The 26,570-nt window shown below is 53.8% G+C and overlaps 1 protein-coding gene across 1 annotated transcript in view; it reads right to left on the bottom strand.

The window, feature by feature from the left end:
• LOC140415004 (prolyl endopeptidase-like) overlaps positions 1-6,870 on the bottom strand; it is a 52,610-nt gene extending 45,740 nt beyond the window's left edge. The window contains exons 1-3 of the mRNA XM_072501024.1: positions 6,682-6,870; positions 3,968-4,042; positions 2,677-2,810 (exon numbers count right to left, since the gene is read on the bottom strand). Of these exons, the coding sequence (XP_072357125.1) occupies positions 2,677-2,810; positions 3,968-4,042; positions 6,682-6,723 (251 nt within the window). The 5' untranslated portion in view covers positions 6,724-6,870. The remainder of the gene's footprint in view (positions 1-2,676; positions 2,811-3,967; positions 4,043-6,681) is intronic.
• Between the last annotated feature and the right edge of the window lie 19,700 nt (positions 6,871-26,570).

Raw genomic sequence — 26,570 nt, forward strand, 5'->3', positions numbered from 1 at the left:
CCCTTCCCTCCACCCTGCTCGCTTCATCCCCCCAATCCTCCCTTCACACTCCTCCTCCTCCCACCATTGTGAACCACATGTGTCTCCTCAGGAAAAGCTCTCCCATAATCCTCAGGAGAGGGACCGGACTGGTGAGGGGTGCCAGAGGTAAGAATCCTCACCTCCTTCGAGGTGCTTGCCCTGGAGGTGACTGGGGTGACCGAGGACAGATCGGTCACCCATGCGGAGGCTGGCGGACGCCGCAGAGGTGAGGAACCACCAGGCTCCACCCGGAGGACCTGTCAAACGTGAATTGTTATTGCCTTACTGACTGACCCATCCCTCCCACTGACCACATGTCCATTTTCCCACAGGCCCTCCAGCCGACGGCACCGGCATCATCCCGGGGGCACCCTCTACTGACTCTGAGACCACCTCGGAGGAGAGCTCCGAGGATTCAACTGTAGTCGTGTCACAGCTGTCATTCACACCCTCCACCAGCGCAGATACACGCACCTCAGTGGGACATGTTAGTGGACAGGCTTCTGGGGGCACAATCTGGTGAGCACTGCACTGCTGCAGGAACCCTCAGGCGAGATAGCAGTCGGAGGTCTGCTGGATCTCGGGATCCAGATGGGTTCCAGCCTGATGCTGAGCCTGTGGTACAGAGGCACCCGGAGCTGATGGAGACGATAGGGAGCGGCCGGGACATTCAGCGGAGATGTCAGCAGATCCACAGCCGGTTAGAGGAGTTCCAGAGGCTACGGGCGCAGGAAATGCGTGGCACCAACAGTGCTAGGGTGCCGACCGCGGTGGAGAGCCTGGTGCACAACATCGGCACCATGGGTGAAGGTATCCAGGGCGTTGTGCAGTCGGTGATGGCAGAATGTCTGACTCGCTGGGGGATGTCACCCAGTACCAGGCCGACCTTGATGAGGTTCTGCAGGACATGTTCCGCTCTCAGATGGGAATGGCCGAGGCACCTTGGAGCTGGTCCTAGTCACCGAGGAGCATTGCCGAGGGCATTGACACAATGTTGCAGACATTGGGGAACCGCCAGGGCTGGCAGAGCCGGATGATGCAGGGACAGCCAGAGCTCGTGCCAGCTACCCCTCTGTACCAAGGTGAACCCCCGGGCCCTATGAGCACCTACCGGGAGGAGGGGGCGTTGGGTGCCAACCCGGACCCGTCCCATGGAGTGGCGACGGTGGCCACCAGCTCCCCCGAGTTCCAACCCTCTGATTAAGCTGCATTTCAAAGTAAGCACACGAGATAGGGTGGCACGGCTGTGCATGTGCCACCGGCAAGTCAGCCAGGGCCGGCCGGCCTCAGAGCCCCTCGAGGTCGCCTGCCAGGGGCATCGAAGGCCATGGGATGAAGTAAGCAGCTGGCTACCTCCACCCCAGATGTGTATCCTGGGGACAACCTAGACATATTGGGAGAGCTAGGAGGGCCAAGCACATTGAGGATCATTGAGGGCACCGGAGGAGGGGTGGAGGAGTTGGGGGATAGGTAGGGAGTGGGAGGTGGTTGGGAGGGTGGGGACGGTACAATCAGGAGATTGGGGAATTGTAAACACATTAAACACCTTTTTGCACAACCATTATGATGCCTGTCACTTTTGTCTGCAATGCGGGCTGCCTCCGAAACTTGGCCTATGTCACCAGGCACCCCCCCCTCCCCATGGCATGCACCCACCCTCCGGCCATGGACATGTTCCCAGAGCTGTGCCCAATCCCCTGGTTGTTGGCTACTGCATGTGTGGTGCTGCCTCCTGCAATGTTCAGGCACAGTGTCCAGGCGTCGTGGTCTGATCGGGATGCTGGGCAATGACTCCCACATGCTGCATGGCCCTCCCACCCACAGGAATCCACTTGGGTTGTGTGAAGTGCTCACTTAACTATGGTTCCAATTCTCTATGATTGCCAATTCCCTTTAGCCTTTAGCTGCGTGGCCAGAGGCCTCGGCAGTCGGTAGGGGTTATGGGTGGTCATTGGGGCAGATGGGCAGGTACAGGGTTGCCCCAGGAACGGGTACACATGATCCAGGGGTTGGCATGGTGGCACCTACCAGCGCCCACCCCACACCTTCCTACGGAGACCCACCCCTGCAGATGGTCCCTCACCCCCCACTGAGCACCTAGGTGGCAAGCCCAGCAGCCCCGGGTTCTTTACCTGTGAGCAAAGATGGCTACTCATTTCCCCACAGAAGCCCTTCCGCCAGGTTCATGTTTTTAAAAAGGGATACTAATCGGCGCCAGCGTGACCACTTGCTGGGGAGGACACCGAATGACTGGAGGCCGTTGGATATGGGGTGGCTCTCATTAATTGTATGGAAATAGTGCTCAAGTGGTGATAATTGGTTCCTCGCCTCGCTATGGTGAGATTCCGATTTCGCCTACTGCGAGTGGACCGGTTGCGTCGCAAACTGCTGCCTGCTGCGGTTCACGTTTCTTGCCCCTCTTGCCATTCACCAGCCTTCATTTTTAAAACTGAATTCAAATGTGTAAACTACCCACGCTGGGACCTGAACTCATATTTTCTGGATTACGAGCTCAGTAACATAGTCACCAGTCTACCATAACCCATAGTGAGGGAGCTCCAGCATTGCTTACAATCCTCAGCGTGTCCCACAAAGCAAGCATATTGCCAGTTCAGTCACCGCATGGATTGGCGACCCACTTGCTACAACACTCACCGATTCCCTTTTCTGCAAGGGCAGCCATACTTGGGATAGTCGAACAGTTCGGTCATCCGCTCCTGGAGTCTGGTCCTGACTTTACACTTTTCCAGGAATGGCATTGTTAGCTTGTTCTGGACTTCAACAAATGCCTGAAAAGCCGAAATGAGCAGATTATAAAACAAAATGGATCCTCACCTCTGACTGATGTAGGAAATATCGTAACATTTGAGGCTGGACAAAAGTACATTGCTGGGCCAGTATAGAGGTAATTAAGCAATTCCTGGACCAGGACTAAGAGAATGTAATGGAAGTAAGCATCATATATACCCTCCACATCATATATACTCGACTGACTTTATGTACTGTACGCACCACATGCAAAATACACATCAAGTATTTACTCTACACAGCCCGTGGGCTGGATTCTCCATTTTGGAGACTAAGTCCCCACGTCGGTGTGAAAACGGGGTCTTTTATGGGAGGAAAACTGGCACAAAAGGGCCACCGATTCACCATTTTGTTGGGTGCTGGCAGGGAGGTAGCATAGAGCTCGCAACTCTAGCTGCCGATACAGCCCTGAGCATTTCCGGTTCCATGGCCGTGCATGTGCATGGCGGCGGCCTGCAGCGGCCGCGCCGTGCTCCATGGCAGACTCAGCCAGCGGACCCGGACCTGCCTTGGCCGCTCGCGGGCCCCGGACCACCCGCTCACAGTGCCCCCAGCCCCGATTGAAGCTCCCCTGCCCAAGGATCGTCCCACTCCCGCCTGTGGCGGCACCAGACTGAGTCTGCAGCCGCCACGCTGAGTTCACAAACGATGTGAGCACACGTTACCCACGCCGTTGGGAGTCGGCCGGCCGGGGAGTGAGCATCGCGGGGCAGGCCTGAGGCCGTGGATACTTGGCGCGGCGTACTCCTAGAGTACCCTGTTTTTTAGGGGGCGGAGAATACAAAAACCGGCGCCACTCCCAATATTGGTGTCAAAACGGATTCTCCGTCCTGCCGCCGAACCCGATTTTGGCGTTGGGGAGCAGAGAATCCAGCCCCATAAATATATTCAAAACATCATATAGTCTGCACAGTCTACGGGTGTACAAATATTACCTGCACAATAGATTTGATAAAGGTTGTTTTTTAACTTGAAGTACCGAATTATTTTTTTCCCCAATTAAGGGGCAATTTAGAGTGGACAATCCACCTACCCTGCACATCTTTGGGTTGTTGGGGTGAGACCCACGCAAAAAAGATTGATAAAGATAGCTGAAAGTATGGATAGGTTTACCTGAAATTACTGAGTAATCACTCACCTTGGTCTGTTCACAGTTGGGATCCTCAAGCCAGGCATAAGGATCAGGTACTTTAATCCCATGGTAATCATCCACCTGAAACCATCAGCAATAGGGATCTGGTCATTTATATAAAATACTTAACACACTAACTGGGATAAGAAGTTAAGAGGGGAGATCTGATAGAATGATGAAATGAGGATCCATCGATGTGATGGATCTGGGGAAACTGTTTCTACTTGTGGATGCATCCTGAACAAAGGGCAGCTCGGTGGCGCAGTGGTTAGCACTGCTGCCTCACGGTGCTGAGGACCCAGGTTCGATCCCGGCCCCGGGTCACTGTCCGTATGGAGTTTGCGTGCGGCACAATAGCACAGTGGGTAGCACTGTTGCTTCACAGCACCAGGATCCAGGTTCGATTCCTGGCTGTGAGGAGTCTGCACGTTCTCCCTGTGTCTGCGTGGGTTTCCTTCGGGTTCCTCCCACAAGTCCTGAAAGACGTGCTTGTCAGTTCAATTGGACATTCTGAATTCTCCCTCTGTGTACCCGAACAGGCGCTGGAATGTGGCGACTAGAGGCTTTTCACAGTAAATTCATTGCAGTGTTAATGTAAGCCTTCTTGTGACAATAATAAAGATTATTACTATTACTATAATATAAGACAACCAAATAAAGAATTTTGAATGAATTTCTTTGTTCAGCGCGCAATGAGAAGATGAAACCTGCTGTCAAATGGAATGGCTAAGGCATGTATTTCAGGGAAAGTCTTTTGCATATAAGAGGGAGAAGGAACAGATACAGGAAGAAGAGGTGACCATTCAGCCTCTGACACCTGATCCATCCTGCAGTCAGGTCAGGGCTGAAATTTACTTTAAACTCTCCGCACTGGTTCTGTAACTGGGGGAGGCAGTGGTGATCACCCAGTCTGCATTTGGTGTCTCTGATATAGAGACCACATTGGGAGCAGCGAATGCAATAGGCCAGATTGGAAGAGGTGCAAATGAAACGCTGCTTAACCTGGAATGAGTATTTTGGGACTGAGATGTTAAGCTTGCAAGAGATAAAGGGGCAGGCGATTGCATGGGAAGGTGCCATGGGTGATGTAAGAGTGAGGAAGAGACTGGTTTATAGCCCCAATGACCCACTTCACAGGCGGGTCCACTTCATGTGATCACTGGACAAAGCTGCCACTCTCCCCAGTTTTTAATCTCCCTGTCTTTACTAACAATCCTCACTTCAAAACTTTTTGTCCCAAGTCTGCAGAAAGCATTTCCCATCAGTGGCAGGACCAATTGACTTGGTGGTCGACAAGTTGCTTGTGTGCGTGGGGATTGAATCAGGTGACAATGGGCTCTGAAAATCTCTTCCAAACCTCATGTTCAACCGATAGAAGTCAGAGAGTGGTGGTGGAATCCAAATATGCAGCCTGGAGCCCAGTTACCAGTGGCGTACCGCAGGGATCATTTCTGGGTCCTCTACTGTTTGTGATTTTCATTAATTACTTGGATGAGGGAGTTGAAGGGTAGATCAGTAAATTTGCAGACAATACGAAGATTGGTGGAGTTGTGGATAGTGAGGAGGGCTGTTGTCGGCCGCAAAGAGACATTGATGGGATGCAGAGCTGGGCTGAGAAGTGGCAGATGGAGTTTAACCCTGAAAAGTGTGAGGTTGTCCATTTTGGAAGGACAAATATGAATGCGGAATACAGGGTTAATGGTAGGGTTCTTGGCAATGTGGAGGAGCAGAGAGATCTTGGGGTCTATGTTCAGAGATCTTTGAGTGGATAGAGCTGTGAAGAAGGCCTATGGTGTGCTAGCGTTCATTAGCAGAGGGATTGAATTTAAGAGCCGTGAGGTGATGATGCAACTGTACAAAACCTTGGTATGGCCACATTTGGAGTACTGTGCGCAGTTCTGGTCGCCTCATTTTAGGAAGGATGTGGAAGCTTTGGAAAAGATGCAAAGGAGATTTACCAGGATGTTGCCTGGAATGGAGAATAGGTCTTACGAGGAAAGGTTGAGGGTGCTAGGCCTTTTCTCATTAGAACGGAGAAGGATGAGGGGAGACTTGATAGAGGTTTATAAGATGATCAGGGGAATAGATAGAGTAGACAGTCAGAGACTTTTTCCCCGGGTGGAACAAACCATTACAAAGGGACATAAATTTAAGGTGAAAGATATAGGAGGGATATCAGAGGTAGGTTCTTTACCCAGAGAGTAGTGGGGGCATGGAATGCACTGCCTGTGGAAGTAGTTGAGTCGGAAACATTAGGGACCTTCAAGCGTCTATTGGATAGGTACATGGATTACGGTAGAATGATGGGGTGTAGATTAATTTGTTCTTAATCTAGGACAAAAATTCGGCACAACATAGTGGGCCGAAGGGCCTGTTCTGTGCTATATTTTCTATGATCAATGCCATTGGAATCAGGAATTAAATTCAGATTCCTCGAGCAGCCCAACCCCCCTCTGGGAGAGGTGAGGATTTGGATGCGAGATTTACACCTCAAATGCTGACTGACGTGCTGAATGTTTCCAACATTCACCGTTTATATTTTGTTTTAGATTTAGTTTTATTTTTGGAACAGTTCTCCCGCTGCCTCAGACCGTGCAGTAAAAACAGAAAGTGAAACTTGCCCATCTTTCAGTTTCATTACTGAACTTTTAAATTTTTTTAATGCAATTCGCCCCCATCCTCACGCCCATCCCAAACCTCCCTCCCGAATGCCCCCTCACCCTGTTCAGGTCCCTCTCCGGCTCTGGGTATTTCACATCCATTGCGCCCGCTTCTGATGGGGATTCAGCCCAACTCCGAGTGCCAGCTGCCGGCTCCGCTCCGCCTCGTGTCCCGCTGCTACCGCCGCCCCTTCCGGGCGCAGGACCCGCCCGCAGCTGCTGTCCCTGTGCAGGGACCCAGACAGGGACAGCGAGACAGAGACAGACCCACCCAGAAACAAGCGATTCTCCAGAAACAAGATCCGACCCAGAGACAGACCGCACAGCAACAGAGCCCAGACACTTCAAACAGAAACATCAGATCATGTCCTCTGCCCCCCCCTCGCATCCGTCCCCCTGCCATCCCCCTCCTTTCCCCCTGCCACCCCCCTCCTTTCCCCCTGCCACCCCCCTCCTTTCCCCCTGCCACCCCCCTCCTTCCTCCCTGCCACCCCCTCCTTCCCCCCCGCCACCCCCCTCCTTCCCCCCGCCACACCCCTCCTTCCCCCCTGCCACACCCCTCCTTCCCCCCTGCCACCCACTCCTTCCCCCCCTGCCACCCCCTCCTTCCCCCCCCTGCCACCCCCTCCTTCCCCCCCTGCCACCCCCTCCTTCCCCCGCTGCCACCCCTCCTTCCCCCCTTGCCACCCCTCCTTCCCCCCTGCCACCCCCTCCTTCCCCCCCTGCCACCCCCTCCTTCCCCCCTGCCACCCCCTCCTTCCACCCCTGCCACCCCCTCCTTCCACCCCTGCCACCCCTCCTTCCCCCTGCACTGCCCTCCGTGTCCCCCACTCCCCCTGCACTGCACTCTCTGTCCCCCACTCCGCCTGCACTGCCCTCTCTGTCCCCCTCTACCCTGGCACCGCCCTCTGTGTCCCCCACTCCCCCTGCACTGCCCTCTCTGTCCCCCACTCCCCTCTCTGTCCCCCACTCCCTCTGCACTGCCCACACTCCCCCTGCACTGCCCACACTGTCCCCCACTCCCCCTGCACTGCCGTCTGTGACCTTCACTCCCCCTGCACTGCCCTGTGTCCCCCACTCCCCTTGCACTGCCCTCTGTGACCCCCCTCCCCCTGCACTGACCTCTATGTCCTTCACTCACCGTGCACTGCCCTCTGTGTCCCCCACTCCCCCTGAACTGCCCTCTGTGTCCCCCACTCCCCCTGCACGGCCCTCTGTGACCCTCACTCCCCCTGCATTGCTCACTGTGTCCCCCACTCCCCCTGCACTGCCGTCTGTGTCCCCCACTCCCCCTGCACTGCCCTCAGTGTCTCCCACTCCCCCTGCACTGCCCTCAGTGTCCCACACTCCCCCTGCACTGCCCTCCGTGTCCCCCACTCCCCCTGCACTGCATTCTGTGTCCCCCACTCCCCCTGCACTGATCTCTGTGTCCCCCACTCCCCCTGCACTGCCCTAAGTGTCCCCCACTCACCCTGCACTGCCCTCAGTGTCCCCCACTCCCCTTGCACTGCCCTCTCTGTCCCCCACTCCACCTGCACTGCCCACTCTGTCCCCCACTCCCCCTGCACTGCCCTCTCTGTCCCCCACTCCCCTTGCACTGCCCTCTCTGTCCCCCACTCCCCCTGCACTGCCCTCTCTGTCCCCCAATCCCCCTGCACTGCCCACTCTGTCCCCCACTCCCCCTGCACTGCCCTCTCTGTCCCCCACTCCCCTTGCACTGCCCTCTCTGTCCCCCACTCCCCTTGCACTGCCCTCTCTGTCCCCCAATCCCCCTGCACTGCCCACTCTGTCCCCCACTCCCCCTGCAATGCCCTCTCTGTCCCCCAATCCCCCTGCACTGCCCACTCTGTCCCCCACTCCCCCTGCACTGCCCTCTGTCCCCCAATCCCCCTGCACTGCCCACTCTGTCCCCCACTCCCCCTGCACTGCCGTCTGTGACCTTCACTCCCCTTGCACTGCCCTCTGTGTCCCCCAATCCCCCTGCACTGCCCACTCTGTCCCCCACTCCCCCTGCACTGCCGTCTGTGACCTTCACTCCCCTTGCACTGCCCTCTGTGCCCCCCTTCCCCCTGCACTGACCTCTATGTCCTTCACTCACCCTGCGCAGCCCTCTGTGTCCCCCACTCCCCCTTAACTGCCCTCTGTGTACTCCACTCCCCCTGCACTGCCCTCTGCGTCCCCCAGTCCCCCTGCACTGCCCTCTGTGTCCCCCACTCCCCCTGCACTGCCCTCTGTGTCCCCCACTGCCCCTGCACGGCCCTCTGTGACCCTCACTCCCCCTGCACTGCCCTCTGTGCCCCCCACTCCCCCTGCACTGCCCTCTGTGTCCCCCACTCCCCCTGCACTGCCCTGTGTGTCCCCCACCCCTTTTGCACTGCCCTCTGTGTGTCCCCTCCCCTTGCACTGCCCTCTGTGTCCCCCACTCCCCTTGCACTGTGCCCTGCGTCCCCCACTCCCCCTGCACTGCCCTCTGTGTCCGCCATTCCCCCTGCACTGCCCTCTGTGACCCTCCCCCTGCACTGCCCTCAGTGTCCCCCACACCCCTGCACTGCCCTCTGTGTCCCCCACTCCCCCTGCACTGCCCTCTGTGTCCCCCACTCCCCCTGCACTGCCCTCTGTGTCCCCCAATCCCCCTGCTCTGCCCTCAGTGTCCCCCACTCCCCCTGCACTGCCCTCTGTGTCCCCCACTCCCCCTGCACTGCCCTCTGTGTCTCCCACTCCGCGTGCACTGCCCTCTGTGTCTCACACTCCCCGTGCACTGCCCTCTGTGTCCCCCACTCCCCCTGCACTGCCCTCTGTGACCCTCACTCCCCCTGCACTGCCGTCAGTGTCCCCCACTCCCCCTGCACTGACCTCAGTGTCCCCCACTCACCCTGCACTGCCCTCAGTGTCCCCCACTCCCCTTGCACTGCCCTCTCTGTCCCCCACTCCCCCTGCACTGCCCACTCTGTCCCACACTCCCCCTGCACTGCCCTCTCTGTCCCCCACTCCCCCTGCACTGCCCACTCTGTCCCCCACTCCCCCTGCACTGCCCACTCTGTCCCCCACCCCCCCTGCACTGCCCTCTCTGTCCCCCACTCCCCTTGCACTGCCCTCTCTGTCCCCCACTCCCCCTGCAATGCCCTCTCTGTCCCCCAATCCCCCTGCACTGCCCTCTCTGTCCCCCACTCCCCCTGCAATGCCCTCTCTGTCCCCCAATCCCCCTGCACTGCCCACTCTGTCCCCCACTGCCCCTGCACTGCCGTCTGTGACCTTCACTCCCCCTGCACTGCACTCTGTGTCCCCACTCCACTTGCACTGCCCTCTGTGCCCCCCTTCCCCCTGCACTGACCTCTATGTCCTTCACTCACCCTGCGCAGCCCTCTGTGTCCCCCACTCCCCCTTAACTGCCCTCTGTGTACTCCACTCCCCCTGCACTGCCCTCTGCGTCCCCCACTCCCCCTGCACGGCCCTCTGTGTCCCCCACTCCCCCTGCACTGCCCTCTGAGTCCCCCACTGCCCCTGCACGGCCCTCTGTGACCCTCACTCCCCCTGCACTGCCCTCTGTGCCCCCCACTCCCCCTGCACTGCCCTCTGTGTCCCCCACTCCCCCTGCACTGCCCTGTGTGTCCCCCACCCCTTTTGCACTGCCCTCTGTGTCCCCCCTCCCCTTGCACTGCCCTCTGTGTCCCCCACTCCCCCTGCACTGTGCCCTGCGTCCCCCACTCCCCCTGCACTGCCCTCTGTGTCCGCCATTCCCCCTGCACTGCCCTCTGTGACCCTCCCCCTGCACTGCCCTCTGTGTCTCCCACTCCGCCTGCACTGCCCTCTGTGTCTCACACTCCCCGTGCACTGCCCTCAGTGTCCCCCACTCCCCTGCACTGCCCTCTGTGTCCCCCACTCCCGCTGCACTGCCCTCAGTGTCCCCCACTCCCCCTGCACTGCCCTCCGTGTCCCCCACTCCCCCTGCACTGCCCTCCGTGTCCCCCACTCCCCCTGCACTGCCGTCAGTGTCCCCCACTCCCCCTGCACTGACCTCTGTGTCCCCCACTGCCCTTGCACTGCCCTCAGTGTCCCCCACTCCCCCTGCACTGCTCTCTGTCCCCCTCTCCCTTTGCACTGCCCTCTGCGCCCCCACTCCCCCTGCACTGCCCTCTGTGTCCCCCACTCCCCCTCCACTGCCCTCAGTGTCCCCTATTCCCCCTACACTGCCCTCAATGTCCCCCCTCCCCCTGCACTGCCACCTGTGTCCCCCACTCCCCCTGCACTGCCCTCTGGGTCCCTCACTCCCCCTGCACTGTCCTCTGGGTCCTCCATTCCCCCTGCACTGCCCTCTGGGTCCCTCACTCCCCCTGCACTGTCCTCTGGGTCCTCCATTCCCCCTGCACTGCCCTCTGTCCCCCACTTCCCCTGTACTGCCCTCTGTGTCCCTCGCTCCCCCTGCACTGTCCTCTGGGTCCCCCACTCCTCCTGCACTGCCCTCTGTGGCCCCCACTCCCCCTTCACTGCCCTCTGTGTCCCCCCCTCCCCCTGCACTGCCCCCTGTGTACCCCACTCCCCCTGCACTGCCATCTGTGTCCCCCACTCCCCCTCCACTGCCCTCAGTGTCCCCAACTCCCCCTGCACTGCCCTCTATCCCCCACTCCTCCGGCACTGCTCTCTGCATCCCCCACTTCCCCTGCACTGCCCTCTCTGTCCCACACTGCCCCTGCACTGCCCTCTGTGTCCCCCACTCCCCCTGTACTGCCCTCTGGGTCCCTCACTCCCCCTGCACTGTCCTCTGGGTCCTCCATTCCTCCTGCACTGCCCTCTGTCCCCCACTTCCCCTGCACTGCCCTCTGTGTCCCTCACTCCCCCTGCACTGTCCTCTGGGTCCCCCACTCCCCCTGCACTGCCCTCTGTGTCCCCCACTCCCCCTGCACTGCCATCTGTGTCCCCCACTCCCCCTCCACTGCCCTCAGTGTCCCCAACTCCCCCTGCACTGCCCTCTGTGTCCCCCACTCCCCCTGCACTGCCCTCTGTGTCCCCCACTCCCCCTGCACTGCCCTCTGTGTCCCCCACTCCCCCTGCACTGTCATCTGTGTCCCCCACTGCCCCTCCACTGCCCTCAGTGTCCCCAACTCCCCCTGCACTGCCCTCTATCCCCCACTCCTCCGGCACTGCTCTCTGCATCCCCCACTCCCCCTGCACTGCCCTCTCTGTCCCTCACTGCCCCTGCACTGCCCTCTCTGTCCCCCACTCCCCCTGCACTGTCCTCTGTGTCCCCCACTCCCCCTGCACTGTTGTCTGTGTCCCCCACTCCCCCTGCACTGCCCTCTGTGTCTCCCACTCCCCCTGCACTACCCTCTCTGTTCCCCCGGTCCCTGGCACATATCTCTGTCCCCCACCAACAGCATTGCCCTCTGTTCCCCCTCCCCCTTGCACTGCCCTCTGTTTCCCCCACCCCCGCCACTGCCATTTGTCCCGCCCACATACTGCACTGCCCTTTTGTGTTCCCCCCCCCCCCCCTTTACCCCCCATACCTTGCATGTTCCCCCTCCTCGCGGTCCCAGGCACTGCCCTCTGTCCCTCACCTCCTGCACTTCCCTCTGTCTCCACCCCCTATCCCTTGTGCTGTCCTCTGGCCATTTCCCCCTCAGTCACAAGACATCTTTGTTATCAGGGTGGAACACGATTGACCAGGGATCTCCAGGAATTGATGATCAATCTCCAGGAATTGAACATCAATCTCCAGGAATTGAACATCAATCTCCAGGAATTGAACATCAAACTCCAGGAATTGAAGATCAACCTCCAGGAATTGAAGATCAATCTCCAGGAATTGAAGATCAATCTCCAGGAAATGAAGATGAACCTCCAGGAATTGAAGATCAATCTCCAGGAATTGAAGATCCATCTCCAGGAATTGAAGATCAATCTCCAGGAAATGAAGATCAACCTCCAGGAATTGAAGATCAATCTCCAGAAATGGAAGATCAATCTCCAGGCATTGAAGATCAACCTCCGGGAATTGAAGATAATCTCCGGGAATTAAAGATCAATCTCCGGGAATTGAAGCTCAATCTCCGGGAATTGAAATTCATTCTCTAGTAATTGAAGGTCAATCTCCAGGACACAGTGTGCGACTCTGGAGAAAAATCAGAGGGACATTAAAAAGATTGATTTTTCTTCTCATTTTCTTTGACCATTTCTCATGACCAAATCTGCCAATCCAGCATCACCCAAATGGGTGATGAGTCTTTTTTGCATTCCAATTGGTGCAAGAAGGCAGTGTGTCACAAGGATGGATGTGTTGCCGATTAATGGTTGGAGGTGAGCTAAATCCTGTGCTGAAACCTCCAGGAATACATTTCATTACAGTTGGCAACCCTACGGTGGATGTCTTTGAATTTTGTAATCAAATTAATTCTGACTTTTATTTCATCTTGGCTGGAATGAATCAGCTGGGAGCATTGTAGAAAGAGGGCTTGTTGGAAGGGGATCAAACTCATAATTCACTCTGTGCCTTTAATCAAAGGAAAACAATAAACCTTAAGTGATTTCCATTGAGGTGTTAGGTCATCCTCCAGGAAAACGCTTCAAGCTCAGTGTTAGATTTTACAAATTCGAAGTTTGTGAAAAGCCTTGTGTTAAATGCAGGTTCCTGTTGAGAGCCTGGACATTTCTACGGTCCTCGACCAGGAAAATCACATACAGAGTGAAACTGACTCAGGGACTCAGTTCTCAGGTTGATGAGGGAAATTTGCAATTGTATAATGGGTAGACATCTGAATGTCATGCTTGGGACATTGTAGAGGCAGTTTTACTCTCTAGGCCCATGCTGTATCTGCTCTGTGTGTGTTTGACGGCGAGAGTGCAGAGGGAGCTTTACCCTCTATCTCGGCTCATGCTGTATCTGGAAGTGTTTGGTGGGGAAAATGTACAGCGAGCTTTACTCTGTATCTAACCCTGCGCTGTACCTGCTCTGGGAAAAGCAACATGGAATACTTTCCGTTAACTGAATTCCAGGAACAGGCAGACGGGGCCTCAGTTTAACTACTCCAGTGATAGGTGCCACCTCCAACACTAGCCACACACTGAACTGAATCATTGGTTTGGCGAATGGAGTCACGGTCCTGACCTCAGAGATATCAGTGACTAACTGAGGTGCCATGTGATGGAGATCAGTGAATTCTGTACAAGCCATGTCATAATATACACCAGTATACCATGGTGCAGACACACACACTGATGGACACACAGCGGGACCAATCAACACACACAACACCGCAGCCAATCACCAGTTAGAGCACACGCACTATAAAGACAGGGGGCATCAGAGCTCCCGCTCATTCGGGATGCAGCCTCTCAGAAGGACAGAGTTTACAGCTTACAGCACAGATCTTCACCATGTGCTGAGTGCATAGACTAGTTAGGACAGGCATCGGTCTTTAGTTTAATCTGACATTCTGTTAACCCACAGTGAAAGTATGTTCAACAGTTTCTAGCTTAATAAAATAGTGTTGTACTATTTTAAGTATTGGTGGCCTGCATGTGTTCCACGGATCCAGAGCACCCAACACATCAGGCCACTGGGCTGAAGCTGGTAAAATGCTCAGCACCCAGTCTGAGAAATGATTTCCTTTGCCAGGCTGCCTTCAATGCCCAAGTCCTTGGTGACATCAAGTGGCCAAAGGTTGCATTACAACAGTTTACTCGTATATTGCTGCTCATCATTAGACTGCAGATACCGTGGTAAATCTCCCGGGCTGTATTCTCTGATTTGAAGACTGAGTGCTGATGCCGGCGTGGGAACAGTAACGTTTTACACTTGAAAAAACGGCGCAATAGCTGCACCGATCCTCCATCTGGTGGGGGGCTAGCAGGCACTCAGCGTAAAGCTCCCAGCTTTACCTGTGGATACGGGCGGAGAATGGCCGGGTCCGTGGCCATGCATGCGCACAGCGGCGGCCGGCCTCACACGTACTCGGCCTGCCAAAAACACCCCCCTTTGACCAGGCTAGCCACCCCCGGACCACCCCCCAACAGTGACCATAGCCCCCGCCAAAGCCCACCCTGCCCGCGGAACAGTTTCCCCACCGACTGTGGCGGCGCTGGACTCAGTTCACAGCCGCCATGCCGGGTTCCCGAAAAAAAAAAGGATAAGTATTCCACACCGTTGGGAACTCGGCCCATTGAGGGCAGGGCGTGGGCCTCGGGGGTCATCCTGAGGACGTCCCGACGGCGTGCAGAGAACTCTGCGACTATGCTGTTTTCGAGGGGGGCGGAGCATCACAAAAGCAGCGCTGCCCCTGATTTTGGCGCAAACGGGGATTCTCCGCTCAATAACTGAACCCATGTTCGGCATCGGAGATCGGAGAAGCCCGCCCCACATGTTTGGCCTAACTCGCTACCTCGCTTCAATTAAAGTTTCACCATTGCTGTGAGTCATTATTTAAAAAATAAATTTAAGAGTACCCTATTCATTTTTTCCAATTAAGGGGCAATTTAGTGTGGGCAATTTAGTGTGGCCAATCCACCTAGTCTGCACATCTTTGGGTTGTGGGGGCGAAACCCACGCAAACACAGGGAGAATGTGCAAACTCAACACGGACAGTGACCCAGAGCCGGGATCGAACCTGGGACCTCGGCACCGTGAGGCAGCAGTGCTAACCACTTGTGCCACCGTGCTGCCCATTTGCTTTTTAAAAAAAATAATTTTTATTAAGGTTTTCATAAAATATCAATAACAAAATGAAAAAAAGAACTCAACAGGGTTAAGTACAAAACACAATCTAGAAAAGCAACCCCCCCCCCCAGTACATAAATAATAAATTATAACATTAACACCCCAACTTAACACAACAGGTATATACACCCCCTCAGACCCTTCAGTGTAAATAACAAAAACAAAAATAAAGTAAACCCCCTCCCCCCCCACCCCGAGCTGCTGCTGCCATTGATCAATGTCTATCGTTCTGCCAGAAAGTCTAAGAACGGTTGCCACCGCCTAAAGAACCCTTGTACCGACCCTCTCAAGGCGAATTTCACCCTCTCCAATTTAATAAACCCCGCCATATCGTTGATCCAGGATTTCACGCTTGGGGGCCTCGCATCTTTCCACTGAAGAAGAATCCTTCGCCGGGCTACCAGGGACGCAAAGGCCAGAATTCCAGCCTCTTTCACCTCCTGCACTCCCGGCTCCTCTGCCACCCCAAATATTGCGAGCCCCCAGCCCGGTTTGACCCTGGATCCTCCCACCCTCGACACCGTCCTCGCTACGCCCTTCCAAAATTCCTCCAGCGCTGGGCATGCCCAGAACATATGGGTGTGATTTGCTGGGCTCCCTGAGCACCCAACACACCTGTCCTCACCCCCAAAAAACCGGCTCATCCTTGTCCCGGTCATGTGTGCCCTGTGCAGCACCTTAAACTGTATGAGGCTGAGCCTCGCGCACGATGAGGAAGAGTTCACCCTCCCTAGGGCATCTGCCCACGTCCCCTCCTCGACCTCCTCTCCCAACTCCTCCTCCCACTTACCTTTCAACTCCACCACCGAGGCCTCCTCCTCCTCCTGCATCATTTGGTAAGTTTCTGAGATCTTCCCCACTCCCCCCCACCCCCCCGAGAGCACCCTGTCCTGTACTGTGTGTGGCAGTAGCTGCGGGAATTCCACCACCTGCCATCTGGCAAACGCCCTTACCTGTAAGTACCTGAAGGTGTTCCCCGGGGGGAGCCCGTACTTCTCCTCCAGCTCACCCAGGCTCACGAACTTCCCCTCCACAAACAGGTCCCCCAACTTTTGTATTCCTGCCCTGTGCCACCCCGCAAACCGTCCACCTGTTCTTCCTGGGCGAACCGTTGGTTCCCCCGAAATGGGGTCCACGCCGAGGCCCCAACTTCCCCCCTGTGCCGTCTCCACTGCCCCCAAATTTTGAGGGCAGCCACCACCACCGGGCTCGTGGTATACCTCCTTGGAGGGAGCGGCAGCCGTAATATTGTGAATAAACGGCACCCCCAGACTTGTACCCACACAAGACGCCGTCTCCAGCAGTCTCCATTTGCTTTTTAAAAAAAATAATTTTTATTAAGGTTTTCATAAAATATCAATAACAAAATGAAAAAAAGAACTCAACAGGGTTAAGTACAAAACACAATCTAGAAAAGCAACCCCCCCCCAGAAGAGGCCGTCTCCAGCCTCTTCCATGCAGCCTCCTCTCCCTCCATCACCCACTTGCGCATCATTGTCGCATTGGCGGCCCAGTAGTACCCACAGAGGTTGGGCAGCGCCAGTCCCCCCATCTCTACTCCACTCCAGGAACACCCTTCTCATCCTCGGAGTCCCTCGCGCCCACAAACCCCATTATACTCCTGTTAACCTGAAAAAAGCCTTGGGATAAACACGGGGAGGCACTGGAACAGGAACAAAAACCTTGGAAGACCGTCATTTTGATTGACTGCACCGCACCCACCAACGACAGCGGCAACGCGTCCCACCTCTTGAACTCCTCCTCCATTTGCTCCACCAGCCTTGAAAAACTAAGCCTATGCAGGGCCCCGCAGCTCCTGGCCACCTGGACCCCCACATACCTGAAGCTCCTCTCCGCCCTTTTTAGTGGGAGCTCGCCAATCCCCCTCTCCTGGTCCTCTGGATGAACTACGAACAGCTCGCTCTTCCCCATGTTGAGCTTGTACCCCAAAAAGTCCCCAAATTCACTTAGAATCCTCATTACCTCCGGCATTCCTCCCACCGGGTCCGCCACATGCAGCAGCAGGTCGTCCGCATAAAGTGACACCCTATGCTCCTCCCCACCCCGCACCAACCCCCTCCAGTTCCTTGACTCCCTCAGTGCCATAGCCAGGGGTTCAATCGCCAGTGCGAAGAGCAGGGGGGGACAAGGGACACACCCCTGTCTCGTCCCTCGGTGCAACCGAAAGTACTCGGACCTCCTCCTGTTTGTGGCCACACTCACCATCGGGACCTCATACAACAGCCTAACCCACCTGACAAACCCCTCCCCAAACCCAAACCTCTTCAGCATCTCCCACAGGTACCCCCACTCTACCCTATCGAAGGCTTTCTCAGCGTCCATCGCCATTATTATCTCCGCCTCCCCCTCCCTCTCCGGCATCATGATAACGTTCAAAAGCCTCCGCACATTCGCGTTCAACTGTCTCCCCTTCACAAACCCCGTCTGGTCTTCATGGATGATCTGCGGCACACAATCCTCAATCCTCGTGGCTAAGACCTTCGCCAGCACCTTGGCATCTACATTTAGCAAGGAAATCGGTCTGTAAGACCCACATTGCGGGGGATCCTTGTCCCGCTTCAGGATCAAGGAGATCAGTGCCCGGGACATTGTCGGGGGCAAAGCCCCCCCCCCCCCTTGCCTCATTAAAGGTCCTGGCTAACAGCGGCCCAACAGGTCCATATATTTTTTATAGAATTTGACCGGGAAACTGTCCGGCCCCAGCGCCTTCCCCGCCTGCATGCTTCCTATCCCTTTGATCAGCTCCTCCAGCGCAATCGGGGCCCCCAATCCCACCACCAGTCCCTCTTCTACCTTTGGAAACCTCAATTGGTCCAGGAGGGGGGGGGGGGGAATGGAGAGTGTAATATTGTGAATAAATAGAATCTTTGTTTTCTACCTGGCTGATCCATGTGTGCTTCTTCAGCGGATTCTACACTGGCGACGAGAATAAATTGGAGCTGCCACTGAAGCCAGATACTACTTGCCGGAGCCATTTCGCCTGGGCCTAGACCATCCGCTGACATGCCACACATTGGTAAGCTCGAGCCTTGTCAGGCAGAGGCCGATGACTGGGGACAATATGTTGAAAGAATGCAGTACCTTTTCAAATGGGATTGACGGGGACATGCGGGGGACAACGGCATTGCTTACAGCTTGTGGGGGCCCACATACAGCCCCATTAAGAGCCTCACCCACCCACAGCCCCCGGATACCTGGTTGTTTGTCGCGTTGGTGGCCTTAGTGAAGGGGCATCTGGCACATTATAACCTACACTAGCACAGGCCTCAATCTCGCTAATACCTGAGAAAGACAAAGACGCAATGGAATGCGGGTCGTACAGACCCATCTCACTATTAAACATAGACGGCAAAATACTGGCCAAGGTCCTGGCCAAAAGGCTGGAGAAATGCGTTCCAGAGGTGGTCACCAAGGAGCAAATGGGCGTTGTCAAAGGTAGACATCTGACATCGAACATCAGGCGCTTGCTGAAAGTAATCATCTGGGGATAGAGCACCTGAGGTGATCGCCTCCCTAGACGCAGAAAAGCCCTTTGACAGAATCGCGTAGAAGTACCTCATAGAGGTACAGGAGCGGTTCGTGCTTGGAACAGGGTTCACCTCCTGGGTGAACCGCCTGTACAACGCTCCCATGGCGAGCGTACGGAAAAACAACACCAGCTCCCAGTACCTCCAGCTGCACAGGGGCACCAGGCAGGGATGCCCGTTGTCCCGAGTGACCAAACCACTAGCGATTGTTCTCAGAACAGCAAAGAATTGGAGGGGGATTCAAAGGGGAGGCAGAGAGCACAGAGTCTTGCTTTATGCAGATGACCTGCTCCTCTACATTTCGGATCCACAAAGCAGCATGGACGGAATCATCGCGCTCCTGAAAGAGTTTGGTGCCTTCTCAGGCTACAACCTCAACATGAGCAAAAGCGAGATCTTCCTGGTGAACCTGCAAGGGGGAGGGGCAGCACTTGTGGGACTCCCGTTTAAACAAGCTGGACACAAATTCCACTACCTGAGAATCCAAATCGCTCACGACTGGACTGGGGTCCACAAGTGGAACCTGACCAGTCTGACAGAGGAAGTCAAAAAGGACCCGCAGAGGTGGAACACACTCCCACTCTCCCTGGCAGGAAGAGTGCAGACGATCAAAGTAAACGTACTGCCCAGGTACCTCTTCCTACTAAGATCCATCCCGACCTACATCCCCAAGGCCTTTTTCAACTCGCTGGACAAGTTAATCAGGGTGCTGGTATGGGGGGGAAGAATGCTGGGATCCCAAATAAGGTCTTACAGAAAACAAAATCCAGAGGAGGGCTAGCCCTCCCAAACCTGCAGTACTACCACGGGGCGGCGACAGTAGAAAGAGTAATGGGATGGATTAAGGAGGCAGAAGCCGAGTGGGTGCGCGCGGTGGAGGCCTCCTGCAGGGGGACCTCGCTCCGGGCTCTCGCCACGGCGGCACTCCCATCCCCACCCAGAAAACACTCCAGCAGCCCAATGGTGGTAGCCACCCTCCAGACCTGGAACCAGTTACGGCAGCAATTCGGCCTGACTGAAATGCCCGACAAAGCCCTCATCTGCAACAACCATAGGTTTGTGCCAGCACTCCCTGAAGCCACCTTTAAAAGGTGGAGACAGGACGGGAGACACAGACAGTCAGGGACCTATACACTGATGGCAGGGTCACAACACTGGACAAACTGACAGAGATATTCCAACTAGCTTAGGGCAACAAACTCAGATACCTGCAGCTTATAAACTTCCTACGGAAGGAGACAAGGATATATCTGTGACCACCGCAACGAATGCTATTAGAAGAACTATTGGACGCAAACATTCTAGGTAGAGGAAACTGTAGCGACATGTATGAAAGACACAGGATAATCACTGACAGCCCAATACTGGATATCACTGACAGCCCAATACTGGATAACCACTGTCAGCCCAATACTGGATAGTCACTGACAACCCAATACTGGATAGTCACTGACAGCCCAACACTAGATAGTCACTGACAGCCCAATACTGGATAGTCACTGACAACCCAATACTGGATAGTCACTGACAACCCAATACTAGATAGTCACTGAAATCCCAATACTGGATAGTCACTGACAGCCCAATACTGGATATCACTGACAGCCCAATACTAGATAGTCACTGAAAGCCCAATACAGGATAGTCACTGACAGCCCAATACTGGATAGTCACTGACAGCCCAATACTGGATAGTCACTGACAACCCAATACTGGATAGTCACAAACAACCCAATACTGGATAGTCACTGACAGCCCAATACTGGATAGTCACTGACAGCCCAATACTGGATAGTCACTGACAGCCCAATACCGGATATTCACTGAAAGCCCAATACTGGATAGTCACTGACAGCCCAATACTGGATTGTCACTGACAACCCAATACTGGATATCACTGACAGCCCAATACTAGATAGTCACTGAAAGCCCAATACAGGATAGTCACTGACAGCCCAATACTGGATAGTCACAAACAACCCAATACTGGATAGTCACTGACAGCCCAATACTGGATAGTCACTGACAGCCCAATACTGGATAGTCACTGACAGCCCAATACTGGATAGTCACTTACAACCCAATACTGGATAGTCACTGACAGCCCAATACTGGATAGTCACTGACAGCCCAATACTGGATAGTCACTGACAGCCCAATACTGGATATCACTGACAGCCCAATACTGGATAGTCACTGACAGCCCAATACTGGATAGTCACTGACAGCCCAATACTGGATAGTCACTGACAGCCCAATACTGGATAGTCACTGACAGCCCAATACTGGATAGTCACAAACAACCCAATACTGGATAGTCACTGACAGCCCAATACTGGATAGTCACTGACAGCCCAATACTGGATATCACTGACAGCCCAATACTAGATAGTCACTGAAAGCCCAATACAGGATAGTCACTGACAGCCCAATACTGGATAGTCACTTACAACCCAATACTGGATAGTCACTGACAGCCCAATACTGGATAGTCACAAACAACCCAATACTGGATAGTCACTGACAGCCCAATACTGGATAGTCACTGACAGCCCAATACTGGATAGTCACTGACAGCCCAATACTGGATAGTCACTGACAGCCCAATACTGGATAGTCACTGACAGCCCAATACCGAATAGTCACTGACAGCCCAATACTGGATAGTCAATGACAGCCCAATACTGGATAGTCACTTACAACCCAATACTGGATAGTCACTGACAGCCCAATACTGGATAGTCACTGACAGCCCAATACTGGATAGTCACTGACAGCCCAATACTGGATATCACTGACAGCCCAATACTGGATAGTCACTGACAGCCCAATACTGGATAGTCACTGACAGCCCAATACTGGATAGTCACTGAGAGCCCAATACTGGATAGTCACTGACAACCCAATTCGGGATAGTCACTGACAGCCCAATACTGGATAGTCACTGACAACCCAATACTGGATATTAACTGACGGCCCAATACTGGATAGTCACTGACAGCCCAATACTGGATAGTCACTGACAACCCAATCCTGGATAGTCACTGACAACCCAATACTGGATAGTCACTGACAGCCCAATACTGGATAGTCACTGACAGCCCAATACTGGATAGTCACTGACAGCTCAATACTGGATAGTCACTGACAGCCCAACACTAGATAGTCACTGACAGCCCAATACTGGATAGTCACTGACAACCCAATCCTGGATAGTCACTGACAACCCAATACTGGATAGTCACTGACAGCCCAATACTGGATAGTCACTGACAGCCCAATACTGGATATCACTGACAACCCTATACTGGATATTCACTGACAGCCCAATACTGGATAGTCACTGACAGCTCAATACTGGATAGTCACTGACAGCCCAACACTAGATAGTCACTGACAGCCCAATACTGGATATTAACTGACGGCCCAATACTGGATAGTCACTGACAGCCCAAGACTGGATAGTCACTGACAACCCAATACTGGATAGTCACAAACAACCCAATACTGGATAGTCACTGACAGCCCAATACTGGATAGTCACTGACAGCCCAATACTGGATAGTCACTGACAGCCCAATCCTGGATAGTCACTGACACCCAACACTGGATAGTCACTGACAGCCCAATACGGGATAGTCACTGACAGCCCAATACTGGATAGTCACTGACACCCAATACTGGATAGTCACTGACAGCCCAATACTGGATAGTCACTGAAAGCCCAATACAGGATAGTCACTGACAGCCCAATACTGGATAGTCACTGAGAGCCCAATCCTGGATAGTCACTGACAACCCAATTCGGGATAGTCACTGACAGCCCAATACTGGATAGTCACTGACAACCCAATACTGGATATTAACTGATGGCCCAATACTGGATAGTCACTGACAACCCAATACTGGATAGTCACTGACAACCCAATACTGGTAGTCACTGACAACCCAATCCTGGATAGTCACTGACAACCCAATACTGGATAGTCACTGACAGCCCAATACTGGATAGTCACTGACAGCCCAATACTGGATAGTCACTGACAGCCCACTCCTGGATAGTCACTGACAGCCCAATACTGGATAGTTACTGACAGCCCAATACTGGATAGTCACTGACAGCCCAATACTGGATAGTCACTGACACCCAATACTGGATAGTCACTGACAGCCCAATACTGGATAGTCACTGACAGCCCAATACTAGATAGTCACTGACAGCCCAATACTGGATAGTCACTGACAGCCCAATACTGGATAGTCACTGACAGCCCAATACTGGATAGTCACTGACACCCAATACTGGATAGTCACTGACAGCCCAATACTGGATAGTTACTGACAGCCCAATACCACATAGTCACTGACACCCAATACTGGATAGTCACTGACAGCCCAATACTGGGTAGACACCGACAGCCCAATACTAGATAGTCACTGAAAGCCCAATACTGGATAGTCACTGACACCCAATACTGGATAGTCACTGACACCCAATACTGGATAGTCACTGACAGCCCAATACTGGATAGTCACTGACAGCCCAATACTGGGTAGTCACTGACAGCCCAATACTAGATAGTCACTGAAAGCCCAATACTGGATAGTCACTGACACCCAACACTGGATAGTCACTGACACCCAATACTGGATAGTCACTGACAGCCCAATACTGGATAGTCACTGACAGCCCAATACTGGATAGTCACTGAAAGCCCAATACTGGATAGTCACTGACAGCCCAATACTGGATATTCACTGACAGCCCAATACTGGATAGTCACTGACAGCCCAATACTGGATAGTCACTGACAGCCCAATAATGGATAGTCACTGACAGCCCAACACTAGATAGTCACTGACAGCCCAATACTGGGTAGTCACTGACAGCCCAATACTGGATAGTCACTGACAGCCCAATACTGGATAGTCACTGACAACCCAATACTGGATAGTCACTGACAGTCCAATACTGGATATTCACTGACAACCCAATACTGAATAGTCACTGACAGCCCAACACTAGATAGTCACTGACAGCCTAATACTGGATAGTCACTGACAGCCCAATACTGGATAGTTACTGACAGCCCAATACTGGATATTCACTGAAAGCCCAATACTGGATAGTCACTGACAGCCCAATACTGGATAGTCACTGACAGCCCAATACTGGATAGTCACTGACAGCCCAATACTGGATAGTCACTGACAGCCCAATACTGGATAGTCAATGACAGCCCAATACTGGGTAGTCACTGACAGCCCAATACTGGATAGTCACTGACAGCCTAATACTGGATAGTCACTGACAGCCCTATACTGGATAGCCACTGACAGCCCAATACCGGATAGTCACTGACAGCCCAATACTGGATAGCCACTGACAGCCCAATACCGGATAGTCACTGACAACCCAATACTGGATAGTCACTGACACCCCAATACTGGATAGCCACTGACAGCCCAATACCGGATAGTCACTGACAGCCCAATACTGGATAGCCACTGACAGCGAAATACCGGATAGTCACTGACAGCCCAATACCGGATAGTCACTGACAGCCCAATACTGGATATTCACTGAAAGCCCAATCCTGGATAGTCACTGACAGCCCAATACTGGATAGTCACTGACAGCCCAATACTGGATAGTCACTGACAGCCCAATACTGGATAGTCACTGACAGCCCAATACTGGATAGTCACTGACAGCCCAATACCGGATAGTCACTGACAGCCCAATACTGGATAGTCACTGACAGCCCAATACTGGATAGTCACTGACAACCCAATCCTGGATAGTCACTGACAACCCAATACTGGATAGTCACTGACAGCCCAATACTGGATAGTCACTGACAGCCCAATACTGGATAGTCACTGACAACCCAATCCTGGATAGTCACTGACAACCCAATACTGGATAGTCACTGACAGCCCACTCCTGGATAGTCACTGACAGCCCAATACTGGATATCACTGACAACCCTATACTGGATATTCACTGACAGCCCTATACTGGATAGTCACTGACAGCCCAATACTGGATAGTTACTGACAGCCCAATACTGGATAGTCACTGACAGCCCAATACTGGATAGTCACTGACACCCAATACTGGATAGTCACTGACAGCCCAATACTGGATAGTCACTGACAGCCCAATACTAGATAGTCACTGACAGCCCAATACTGGATAGTCACTGACAGCCCAATACTGGATAGTCACTGACAGCCCAATACTGGATAGTCACTGACACCCAATACTGGATAGTCACTGACACCCAATACTGGATAGTCACTGACAGCCCAATACTGGATAGTTACTGACAGCTCAATACCACATAGTCACTGACACACAATACTGGATAGTCACTGACAGCCCAATACTGGGTAGACACCGACAGCCCAATACTAGATAGTCACTGAAAGCCCAATACTGGATAGTTACTGACACCCAATACTGGATAGTCACTGACACCCAATACTGGATAGTCACTGACAGCCCAATACTGGATAGTCACTGACAGCCCAATACTGGGTAGTCACTGACAGCCCAATACTAGATAGTCACTGAAAGCCCAATACTGGATAGTCACTGACACCCAACACTGGATAGTCACTGACACCCAATACTGGATAGTCACTGACAGCCCAATACTGGATAGTCACTGACAGCCCAATACTGGATAGTCACTGAAAGCCCAATACTGGATAGTCACTGACAGCCCAATACTGGATATTCACTGACAGCCCAATACTGGATAGTCACTGACAGCCCAATACTGGATAGTCACTGACAGCTCAATACTGGATAGTCACTGACAGCCCAATACTGGATAGTCACTGACAGCCCAATACTGGATAGTCACTGACAGCCCAATACTGGATAGTCACTGACAGCCCAATACTGGATAGTCAATGACAGCCCAATACTGGGTAGTCACTGACAGCCCAATACTGGATAGTCACTGACAGCCCAATACTGGATAGTCACTGACAGCCCTATACTGGATAGCCACTGACAGCCCAATACCGGATAGTCACTGACAGCCCAATACTGGATAGCCACTGACAGCCCAATACCGGATAGTCACTGACAACCCAATACTGGATAGTCACTGACAACCCAATACTGGATAGCCACTGACAGCCCAATACCGGATAGTCACTGACAGCCCAATACTGGATAGCCACTGACAGCCAAATACCGGATAGTCACTGACAGCCCAATACCGGATAGTCACTGACAGCCCAATACTGGATATTCACTGAAAGCCCAATACTGGATAGTCACTGACAGCCCAATACTGGATAGTCACTGACAGCCCAATACTGGATAGTCACTGACAGCCCAATACTGGATAGTCACTGACAACCCAATACAGGATAGTCACTGACAGCCCAATACCGGATAGTCACTGACAGCCCAATACCGGATAGTCACTGACAGCCCAATACTGGATAGTCACTGACAGCCCAATACTGGGTAGTCACTGACAGCCCAATACTGGGTAGTCACAGACAGCCCAATACTGGATAGTCACTGACAGCCCAATACTGGATAGTCACTGACAGCCCAATACTGGATAGTCACTGACAGCCCAATACTGGATAGTCACTGACAGCCCAATACTGGATAGTCACTGACAACCCAATACTGGATAGTCACTGACAGCCCAATACTGGAT

Source organism: Scyliorhinus torazame, chromosome 1 (assembly GCF_047496885.1).
Source record: "Scyliorhinus torazame isolate Kashiwa2021f chromosome 1, sScyTor2.1, whole genome shotgun sequence".
Taxonomy (NCBI): Eukaryota; Metazoa; Chordata; class Chondrichthyes; order Carcharhiniformes; family Scyliorhinidae; genus Scyliorhinus; species Scyliorhinus torazame.